The 12162-nt window shown below is 33.4% G+C and overlaps 1 protein-coding gene across 1 annotated transcript; it reads right to left on the reverse strand.

The window, feature by feature from the left end:
• Positions 1-153: 153 nt before the first annotated feature.
• On the reverse strand, positions 154-7685 carry LOC133676553 (uncharacterized). Its single transcript, XM_062098238.1, has 9 exons — positions 6386-7685; positions 4913-5042; positions 4344-4831; positions 3586-3666; positions 3362-3466; positions 2191-2304; positions 2032-2115; positions 1807-1878; positions 154-798 (listed from the first exon to the last, which is right to left on the reverse strand). The coding sequence occupies exons 1-9, from the start codon at positions 6704-6706 to the stop codon at positions 529-531; spliced, it is 1665 nt and encodes a 554-aa protein (XP_061954222.1). The 5' UTR covers positions 6707-7685; the 3' UTR covers positions 154-528.
• Positions 7686-12162: the final 4477 nt, after the last annotated feature.

Here is a 12162-nt window from a genome sequence, read left to right on the forward strand (position 1 = left end):
TCGACCATACCCTAAAACCATTTTGCCTGGCCAAGGTCTTGAAATGCACGCTCCTGTGAATTGACTTTCCAAGACCACCCAACACTGCATATACAGTAATCATATAAGAAAAAAAATACATGTCATAAGTTGTAATTCTTACCAAGCGGCAAGTAAAGAGAACCTCAAGTAAATGAGATATTTATTGAAAAGAAAAAAAAATATGTACAAAAGATTGAAAGTCATTTCACCAAGGCTAACATTATGTGCTGCTTGTGTAAAATGTATATTAATTTTTTTCTTCCTTGGGGGTGGGGTATTCAGACATTGAATGAAAAGTCAAATGATGCAAGGAGGGTAACTGCCAGTTACAAGGTTGAAAATTGCTCCAAAACTCAGGCAAAACCCATGTCTTTTTTTTTTTCCTGGATTCTCAAATCACCAAATCACATTCCTTAACTTGAAACAGGTGATCTTGATCCAAACCAATCACCCCACAACAACGGCAAGAAAATGCGGTTCCATTTTTTGCTTGTGATGGGAATTTATTCAAGTTGATGTCCTTCGCCATTGCTTCTTCCCTTTCTTTTGAGGCAGCTTAAAAGGACTCCAACTCTTTCTACGTTTGGAGGTCTCACAAAAAAGGCCAGATGCCAGGGCCTGCTGAAGCCACAGCTCGAATTCTTCTTCATCCTCATCCATCATTTCAGCATCCAAGTCCCATGGATATCTGCTCGAGTTGGACCGTTGAGTCTTCTCCAAGCCAACCATGTTTACATGGAAGCTTGGCCTATGGGTGTTGGGCCGACATTGCATTCCCTGCAAAGAGTTTTTATAATTTAACATACTGGAAAGCGACTAATATCTGCTTATAATTGAATCAGTCAATATTCAAGTCATAGGCACCAATGATGCAAGACTGTCATGAGGAATTGAAAGATCCAGTCAACAGTCATTTCCATTAATGATGGTTGGAAATAATGAAGTGAACCTCAAGTCGACAGTGAGAAAAATGGTTTGAAATATGCCAACATGGAAAGGCACTTTTTTCTGGAACATAGGATCTTCTCGTCTGACAATCTCCCAAGTGTGAATCTAACAAAGTGGAAAGAGCAGCAAGTGGCCTGTTTTTTTTGCTACCTTGATAGCTTTCCTTTTATTTTTCAGAAAGCAAATCAGATAAAATCAGGTATCTCAAAATCCATTAACATGGGATTTAGATTCACCAGCTTGTTTTTATGAAGGGTATTTGATTCAGCCTTGGATTTACAAAAGGGCAATTTGTAATTTCAGTAAATTTTATATGAAGAGAAATACTTATAGCTATTTAAGAACTATGAAAATTTCTAATTAAGAAGATTTAGATTTTTCTTTCCCAGTCAAAATAAGAACATTGTATTTCTTATTTAGGAGTCCATGTCTATGATTAGTAATATGCTTATATTCTTTCAATTTCAGCATAATAAATATTATGAATATAGGGCAGACCTTTGATTAACTTGTTGAGCAAATGGTGCTTTCATTAAGGAGTGATCCTTTAAATCCTACGAACAATAGTTAAGTTTTTTTTATACTGCTTTCTTTTAGATAACTAATTCTACAACCATAACCCTAAAACAACCACATCTACAACTTCCACTGAACTGTCTTGCATCCCAATTAACGTCTGAAAAAAACCCTAAGTTCAGCAAGGCAAATGAGCTTGGAGTTGTAAATTTCACAGATCATGAAATTGTAATACTTCTTTTTTCCTTCACAACAGAGTTACAATGGCATATCTAAAAAAAGAAAACAAAATCAGCAAACACATGAAAAAGAGCTACAGACCTGACAAATGGCCCATTCTGACACATCAAAGATTTTGCTCTCAGCACAAACAAATGCACGCGGAATCTCCATCTAAAAGAAAGGAAATTGAAATGCTTAGCATAATGAACAGCTAACAAGATTACAGATCATTAAAACAACAATCACAATATAACCTCAAATGAATCTGTGGAATTATCAGACATGTTTACTGCAACGTAGACAAAACAACACAAAGGAATGTACCTTTTGAGGCCTATCGAAGACCAATGTGCCTTTATATTCAACCCATCCATCTCCATCTTTGGCTTGATGATATTGGCAGCAATCCTGAAGCAAAAATTACTTATTATATATAATTTTAGATGAAAAATAGAATTGGAGAGAGAGAATTGGAAGACTGACCTGACACCATCTTGCCTTGGCCTTGGTCCTATTAGTGCACACCCATATATGTGAAATGCCACATTTGGTGCACTGTATCCGCCTGGATTCCTCAGAGCAGTAATCTGGATTATCCTGCTTATAACAGTAATAGGCTTAGAAATTGTAGTAATTGATAATATTCCTTATTATCAGTGATTTAACTCAGAACCATGTGAATTAGTTCAAAATTCAGCATGCAACTTCACATATCTGCCATACATATCATATAGACTTTGACTTGGGAGGCAGGTTCCCAAGATTAAAGAAACCTCTTGCTACTTTGACCAACCTTACAATGCCTTGCCATTTTACAACTAATGAATACTCATGAGCCTAAAGTTAAAAATACCAAGTGAAACATAAAATCCCCCGGTAAATATATTTTCGTGTTTGCAAAGGGTTGCCCCAATTTATGCTCTCAAACAAAAATACCTTATCATTATTCTGGTTCCATCAAAGTGTGGTTCAGAGGGTGGAGAACTGGATAAACTGACATTCAACATTTTAAAAGAAGTGATTGCTCTCAAGAAGCAATAGCAGCAAGTTAAAGAAAAGCCATTGCACCCAAGACAGTATTCACAACTCATTGCACAAGACAAAGATGCATCAATTAAATGTTAGTTTGATAACAAGATTACACATGGGGAACAGTCTTAGGTATGTTTGGCATGATTTTAGCAAATTGATTTAAGTTGTTTTCTTTTTAACTTTTGACTCAAAGAAAATTCATATGTTTGGTTAGAAACAACTTTTAACTTAATCAAAAGTTTGTTACAAAATAGACTCAAAATTTTTCTTTAGACAAAAGTTGAAATTTTTAACTTGTGCATTCTAACTTGCACTATTCTCCTTTCAAAAAGATAACTTGAGTCATTTTTACCAAACATACTTCTAACTTAAAGTCATTTGAACTCATTTTTATCGTGTAAGTTATTTATAAGAATATAACTTTTGAATTATGACTCAATGTCACAAATCATAATTAAAAATCAAGCCAAACAGAATCTTAGCCTCCTCCACATATGGTTGTTTTATTCTTTTTTTTTTTTCATGAGTTTCACACAAATGACAAAAAAAAAAAAAAAAAGAATTCCAAATATTGATTATGAGGCAGAAAAACATAATGACAAGCAACACCCGCATTAATTACCTGACATGAAGTACCATGGGACTTCTGACATACGCTCCTAGTCTTAGATTCTTCCCTTCTCAGTTGCTCATCATAGTCTCTCTTCTTCACAGAATCTGACAGAACCTGTACGTTGTATCATTTTGGTCAGCAAAAAGACATAACCAACACATTCTTAGCTTTGTATGTTTCATCTCTCATTACTTACTCTAAGTGAGAGAGAGACTTTCAGTGTGGATGCTTACCTCATAAGCACATTGAAGTTTCTTAAATGATTCACTTGCTAAAGGGCTTCCCATATTTTTATCAGGATGGACACGCATGGCCTGCATATTTAACAGGATAAAAAGGAAATCAGCAAGCCTACTCCCCATTCCCCACTGGCCCCGGCATTTATTTGTTTTGTTTTTTTTTCCGTGGAAAGGGATAATCGATTTATACATCAAGAACAACTTGACACCACTCCATGACTTGTAGGATCAGGGCGGAACTAGGATTTTAGAAATAGGAGGGCCAGCATGAGAATGCTATAAGAGGAAAATGCAGTTCTAGCAACTCATCTTGCTTACATATCACAACAATGACATTTTAACCAGCTATGGACACATCTATGCAAAATCAACAAGCAGGTTTCTTGGGAAATCAAAGGACAGATGCCTATGGCGGATTCATGTATTGCCCCAAACATTGTTCTCTTTCATTTACCCTAACCAGGCCTTTTAACTGCCAGGCTGAATGTATGGATTTGTGTGCTACATTCCTAGGGTCCTATTGTAGCAAATTTTCTGGTACTAGGGTTTTTTTTTTGTTTAATGTGACCATTTTGGATACTTGGTGAACCATTGTGATATCTCATTTAGTTGCACAAAACAATTTATAAGAAGATGCTAAACTATTGAGTAATGGCCCAGTAGGATCAATTTATCAATACACTTTGGCCTCTCAGAAGTAAGAAAACTAAAATGGTTACTGGTGTTAATTTTAGAAGAAAAGAGGCACTTACCTTTTTATGGTATTCCTTTTTCAAAATAGCAACATCAATTCGCTTGTGGCGAGAAAATCCCAATGCTTCATAATGATCCACACTATCTAATATTCTTTTCATCTCATTGGTTGAGCTTGTTTCTTCTACAACTACTTTTCTAGTGGAAGACTCTCTTTGGTTATTCACAACAGATGAGCTAGCAGCTGGGCTAGATGATTTGCATGGTTGCACCTTTTCAGATTCATCAACAGGAATCGAGAATTCACACTCCACAGAGAACTCATCTTCCAGAACTGTTTCAGATTCCTTATGCTCTTCAAATTGGGTGCTTTCACTAACATTATCACACCATTGAAGTAGAAAGTTTAACACATCATTTGAGAAAAAGGTGAGGTTTATTGATAGGAAAACACCATGCCATCCAACTCGAACTTTCACACAATAAATAGCATATATAGTTGCCATTAAGACCACTAGCCGTGCATGATTTAGAGAGAACAAATAGCCTGCATTTACACAATGAAGCGAATTAAATTTCCCAAAGTTGGGGGGGGAAATCATCTACTTGCACTAGGAGCTCAACTTACCTCCAACTATAAATAATGTTCCAGTTATCCAAAAGTTAGCATACATCCATAAAATTAAAATAGCAAATAGCCCTACAATAAAAAGTCCAGGAGTGTAGCCCAAATACTGAACAGCAGCTCCTGCAGCTCCCTGAAATATTGAACCCACTGTCAGTGGCATTCTAATGAAATTTCCTTTTTTAGAATATTCACTTGAATCACAATCCCCAACAAAGCCAATGTATCTAAAGGCCTTGTTGGTTTACAGAAAACCCATCAACTCCAACCACCTTTTTAGTGATAATTTTGTTATAAACTACACTAAGTTTCAGATCCACGATTATTAATGAACTAAAATGCTTAATGTCAAAAATTGATAATGCATGGAAGCAATCAAAAGCTGAAAGCAGTCCAGTAATAAAGTTGCAGACATAAAAAACATGATCACAGCTTTAAAATCTATCATCCTCCCTCCCCCCCTGGCCAGAAAAATAAATAAAATAAAACGAATAGTGGGCTAATTTAGAACTAAATGTGGGAGCAGCTGAAAGCGGACAAATGAGAAGGTTGCGAGCATAAAGACATCACCACAGCATTAAGCTCTATCATTTTCTCCCCCAAGAGAACAAATGAATTGGAGGCTAATTTAGAACTAAATGAGATCAGGAGCTTCAGGCACTAAACCTATAAACATAAGCTTCAAATACCTCTTCAGTTTGGATAATAATTACTCTATATTTGTTGAATTTAAAGTCTTAAGGATTTTGCACTTCCTGAAAGAAGGTAAGAGTTCTTCTAGTCTAGGTTTACCTGTAACTAAAATTTTAGATTTATTGCTAGTCAATCCCAGTTACATGCACAAACACCCCTCTGAGACTTCAGTTCTATTAAGTTCTTATTTTATTTAACCAGGTATTGAGATCTGAGCTTACACTTGAACCTTTTCTTCTATAATCTCTCTCTTAATCTGGTGAATTTCAGTCAGTAAGAGAGTTGTGGGATACTGCATCACTAGAGTGGCATGCCAAATTGGTGATTGGGCTATGTAGGATTCATGGTCAGGTTCCTAGCCTTTCAGGATCCAATTCATTAATTTTTTAATTTGGTTTCATGAAAAACCCACAAGAGCTTATACCACATTTGTTGACAAACTAGTTTCGAGATTGGTATCATCAGGGCAGATAGCCAATAACCTTGCATTGTACAAAAACATAAATTAAACTCCACATTGTTATCACTGATTTTAATCACCCTCCACCTGATATTCAGATGCTAATTATTAGACTATCTAAGATTACTGACATCTTGAATATGCCACAATATAAATTTGAACACCATCATACAACTCAAACATAGATAAATCGGGAAATGCATATTCAAATGATTGGATTACTAAATAAAAATAAAAATAAAAAAATGATAACGACATGATCAGAATAAGAATCAGGTGCAAACAACAGCAGAAAGTTAAAAGGCTAAAATAAGAGAACATACCATACAAAGTAGTACATAAAGCAAGCAAGACATTGAAGTGAGACTAAGGAAGCAACTCCACATTATAAGAAGCAAAGCTGCCGAACCCAGTTTGATAACAGAATTAAAACCCCTCGTAGCGCAATCTTTCCAATAAATCAACATAAAACGCATCAACCTCCCAAATCTTGCACATCCACTGCACACCATAGGCCAATGCCTCTCAATAAACACTCCGATCTTGTCCCTCAAACACTCCACTGCAGTTTTCACCCGTGAATAGACATGTTTCTGCGTTTGCAACCATTTCCACCCTTGCTTAACCAGCCCAATATCCTCCATTATCAAATTTCTAACTATATAACTAACTCCACAAACACATAAATAAACACAACCTACAACTTACATAAGCATCTAGATCTTCATATACTACAATCTATTCATATCTCCATGGATGTTACCCCAAAATCCTCTATCTCTCACACAATGTGAAACTAAAACATGAATGCTATCCATAGTGAGAGAGGCTTGATCTACCAAAACTACCATAAAGCAACCTTGATCGGAGAGATTTCACAGGTTTCTCGAGGTTGCAAAGAGAAACAAGTGAAGTGAAGGTTCCTATTCTAGTAGTGGGAGATGAAAAAGGAGAAAGACACTCATGAAAAAAACAGTAAAATCCATCAAGTTCAACACTAAATTTTGCTTCACATGTACGTTTTCAAAAAAGCAAGATCAACCCAAATTATTCTCCTTTTTTATTTTTGACACTAATGTCTTTATCAATGACCTCTCTCTCAAGACAGAACACAAGGCCAAAAAAGAAAAGAAAAGAAAGACCCAAAAGAGAAAGAAGTCAGGAACTAACAGTAACTGTATTAGGGTGTCATAAAAACACCATTTAGATCCCAAAAACTCAGAAAATAACAAGAAAGATTCAAACTTTAACCAGAAGAAGAAGAAACAACAACCGGGCACAGTTGGGTTTGGTGGGGTTTACATAATAGAGGGCTAAAACTGAACAAAAGACCACAAAACTGGGATTATTGCAAGAAATACTAGAATGGGTTTCTTTAAAAGAGAGATTCGGAAGAGAAGATAATGATCGTTTGGCTTTGGTGGTGAAGAAAGACAAGAGAAACCCTAACTTTTTTTTCTTTTTTACCAAGTGCAGAGAGAGCTCGTGAAAAAGAGACAATGAGTTTCAAAAAGTTTCAAAAAGTGAGTTTTTTTATTAAAGTGGAGAAAGAAAAGAGGAGTTATTGAGATTGCAAGAAGCGAATGTGAGAGAGACAGAGAGAGAATTTACTTTAGGCATTGTGTTGGGTTTAGGATAGAAGAGTTGGATGAGTGTTGCTTAGCATAATAATGATTCAGTGGGACCTACTTTCAGTCTTTTTTTTAAATGGTTAATGGATAAAATAGTTTTAATAGAATGCATCCGTTTACAGGATAGTTGTTGTAGTTAACAACTAACAACGAGAGCTCGATTTTAGTCACTTTTGTGTTGGGCTTCAATGGGGGAGGTTAGCTTTTGCTTACACCCATTTTAGACCAAATAGGGTTTGATGGGTTTTCGGCAATTGAGCTCTAGGGCTTGTGATATTTGTCAGCCTGCTTTCATTCAGCCCATGGCATCTTGTATATACTAGCTATCTAACCCCTACTTTGCTCTGGATTATATTTTTTTTTTTCAAAAAAATAACGGGTAGGTAGGCTACTTTGATGTATTTTTTTATATAAAAAAATTTGAAATGTAAATAAAAAAGCTCATGCAAATATCTAATTAAATAATTCAATAACCATCTATATAAATAAATAAATAAAAGTCGTTAACAATAATCAAAAGAAAAATCGAAAAAAATTAAAAGATGAATATAGATCAAAATATTCAATTACACAAAACAAGATATTCTCCTGATAGGTTCACTGAATTTGTTTATTTAAATCAATAAAAGATAGATTCACATCGTAAAGAACTTGTAACTTGAAAGATAAATACAAATGAAAGTGGACTGAATATACACACACCCTAAAAAATATTATGTAAGGCCGAACACATAAGAAATATTATTTTAAAAAAAATATTTTTATTTTGAAAACTAAAGTTTATTTTTATAAAAACAAAAAAAAATATAGGTGAATTAGAATAATATTTTGAAAAATCAAACAAAAAAATTATATAAAAAAACTTATATTATAAAAAGACATGTAAAACCTTTGTTATAGGTCATGAGACCATAATAAACTCATAGAAAAGAAATTGAAGAAAATCACAAAACTAATATTTAAAAAAAAAACTAATGCAGAACAATAAGACCACACGAAGCCAAATTCATAACAAATCAAATGTCAAAAGATGAAACAAGAAAAAAAAATCAATCACACAAAATGATCTAAAAATGAGGGTGAAAGTAAAGAAAATTAATTAGAAGGCAAACAAATTTTTAAATTGAATTGGAAAATAGCTTTAACAAAAGGAAAAACAAATCAAAAGAATGAGGGTTAGATAAGAAAAAATAAAACAACAAAAACTTTCATTGAAGGAAGAAATTGAAAGCCAAAAAAACTTTAACAAATGGGCCACAAAAAAAATTAAGAATAAAAAGAATAAGGACTGAAATGAAAAATAATATATGAGAAATTACAATTGAAGGAATAAATAAAAAAAAAAAGCTTCAATAAAAGGAATAAGAACGAAATGATAAATTAAAAAAAAATTAAGGACTAAAATTGAAAAACAAAAAAAAAAAACAATCGTGCATTTTACCTGGCATAAGAGAGAAAAGAAGGGGAAAAAAAGAGAAACGACCTTCAACGATAATCTAATCATCATATGCTGCCACGTACCACACCATGTGAAAGAGGACACGGTGATGTATCCAAAGAGATGATAGAAGGTCAGGTTTGGCTACCAGGTGGCGTCACATGCGCCGCCTAAATGACGTAGACGCCACCAACTCGCTGACGCGTGCTCAACATTTGCTAACAATATTTTTGATTTAAAAATTAAAAAAAGACAACATGAAAATACCAAAACCCCACATGATCCTAGTAATTACCCTAAAAACCAGTGTAAAAGTACAAAAATACACCTAAATGCAAACCTTATTTTTTTTTCTTTTCCAAGGCAAAAAAATATACTTAAATGTACATGAATAATGAAAAAACCAAAAATACCTGTCCAACAGCCCAATAATATTTTGATTTTAAAGGTAAAGAAGTGTTTTTATTGTTTAAGAGTTTATGAAAAGTCAAAAAAACTCTTGGTCAACAACTCCAAGTTTTGTTGAGTCTAGAAATAAAATAAAATTTTTACTATGCAAAAAAATAAAAAAAGACCTAGACACCCTGAATAGTTTTTTAATGGTAAATAAGATAGTGGAAAAGACCAAAGCACCCCCACCTCAAGGCTTTTTTTTTTGCCACTCAAGGGTAAATAATTCATTTTACTGTATCAATTCATTTTAAATTGTGTCTATAACTATAGTGAAAAACACACGCCTTATAATTTTTTATTTAATTGTTTTGATGGCCAACATTTTTAGATTGGATTAGTTTTCTTGTGGATAGATTGAGTTTGTCTTCACTTAGACCTTAGGTAGAAGATTTATAACTTGACGAGGTGTTTCCTTTTCACAGTTGCACCTTAAGATTCCCATCCGAATGATAATATAAAAAACAAATTCATTTACCACTTGTCATTTTAACCAGCACTCTTAATATATAAATTTTACATTCATTGTCTACACTTCACTAACAATACTAGATCTGAGTTACGTAACAAGTTTAGCTACACATTTGGAAAAAAAATTATGTCAACATGAAAAAGTTTGTAAGTAAAAAAATACAAGGTGTGACTATTTTTTTATCTAGCTCAAAGAAAACAAAACACAATTTGGTCATTTCAACAATTCAATATGCTATTTATAAATCATCTGGTTAGAAACATAATAAGATAGGTCGTTTGATATTATGGTAGCTTTTGTTTTATACCAAACTATAAAAAAAAAATATTTTGTTAACAAAATAACCTCTTTTTTTTTTTTTTGCAATGGGCTCCATATATAATTGCATTTCAAACCTTAGTTTTGTAGAAGTTAAAATAACAGGTTTTTCATTCATAAAGACCTTTTTTAGTTTATTTTGCATGCAAAAATTCATCTCATAGCAGTTTTAACCAAACATATACTTTTAAAAAAACTATTTTTTAATGCCACAACTAAAAGTTTTTTTCTTAAATCTATTTTTTTAAATCATAATTGCAAAAGCTACTACAATGAAAAAGTGTATAATAAAACGAAGAGTTACATGAACCAAACAATAAATATTGAGCTATGTTTGAAGGATTTTTTAAGATAATTTAAAAAGATGAATTGAAAGGGAAAAGCAAAAACCTGAAAGAAGAGCGGACAACAGGTTTTAACCTTTTTACGGTAAAAAAAAGTTGTTAAGGCTTTCTAACGGGATTTATTTTGATCATCTACTTGTTAAAACAATTCAATTAACACAAAAATAAATACGAACATGAAAGAGAAGGAGACTAGAATTCTCCTTAATTGGTTTGTCTTGAAGCTCTTCCTTTAACCTAAATACAAAGAGCTTATATATAGGTTAAGCTAAAAATATTATTCTACTCTTAATAAATAAAACAAGATAAATATATTATTTAACATCTCCCCTCAAACTCATGATGCGGCAACTATAAGCATCGAGAATTTGCCAACTAGAAAACGAAAACGTGAAATGGAATGCGATTTGGTAAAGAAATCTGCAATCTGCAAGGAAGAAGAAACAAAAGGCAAAGTAATGGTGCCATGCTTGAGATGATGATGAGTAAGATGACAATCAATCTCAATGTGCTTAGTCCATTCATGAAAAACTGAGTTGTGAGCAATCTGAATAGAACTCTAGTTGTCACAATACATGGGAGTAGGATGAGAAAGTGAAACTCTCATATTCGCAAGTAACCAACATAACCAAATAATCTCTTTAGTAGTAGATGTCATAGCACAATATTCTGCTTCGGTTGAGGATTGAGAAACAATAGATTGTTTTTTGCTCTTTCAAGAGATAAGAGAATCACCTAAAAAGATACATAAACTAGTAACCGATTTATGATTTGTGGGATCACTGTCATGATCAGCATTAGAGTATGCACGCAACTTCAATGAAGAGGTGGATGAAAGTAAGAGATTCTGAAAGACTGTACCCCGAAGATATCATAAAATACGAAGAACAACTATTTAGTGAATAGTAGTAAGAGAAGCAATAAACTAACTAACAACATGAACAACATATGCAATATTTGGACGAGTAATGGTAAGATATACCAAGCTCCCAATAATAGTATGATATAAAATAGAATATGTTAAAGGCAAACCATCAGAAGAAGAATACCTTGCGTTAACTTTAATGGGAGTGTCTATAGTCTTGTTATCAGTAAGTCGAGTCTGCTCAAGAATATCTGCAACATTTTTCGATTGAGAAAGAAGGTAACCTTTAGGTGAGTAAGCTACCTCAATACTCAGGAAATATCGAAGAGAACCCAAATCTTTCATTTCAAACTATCTAGCTAGCTCTGTCTTCAAGACTGAGATACCGTTAATGTCATCACCAATAATAATCATGTCATCAACATATAAAGACAAAATGATATGATTTGCATCAGTGCTCTTAATAAAAAGAACGGAATCATGACTACTAGAAACAAATTTAAGAGATGAGATCACAACATAAAATTTATCAAACCAAGCACGAGGTGCTTGTTTGAGACTATATAACGTTTTCTTGAGCTT

Source organism: Populus nigra, chromosome 1 (genome assembly GCF_951802175.1).
Source record: "Populus nigra chromosome 1, ddPopNigr1.1, whole genome shotgun sequence".
Taxonomy (NCBI): Eukaryota; Viridiplantae; Streptophyta; class Magnoliopsida; order Malpighiales; family Salicaceae; genus Populus; species Populus nigra.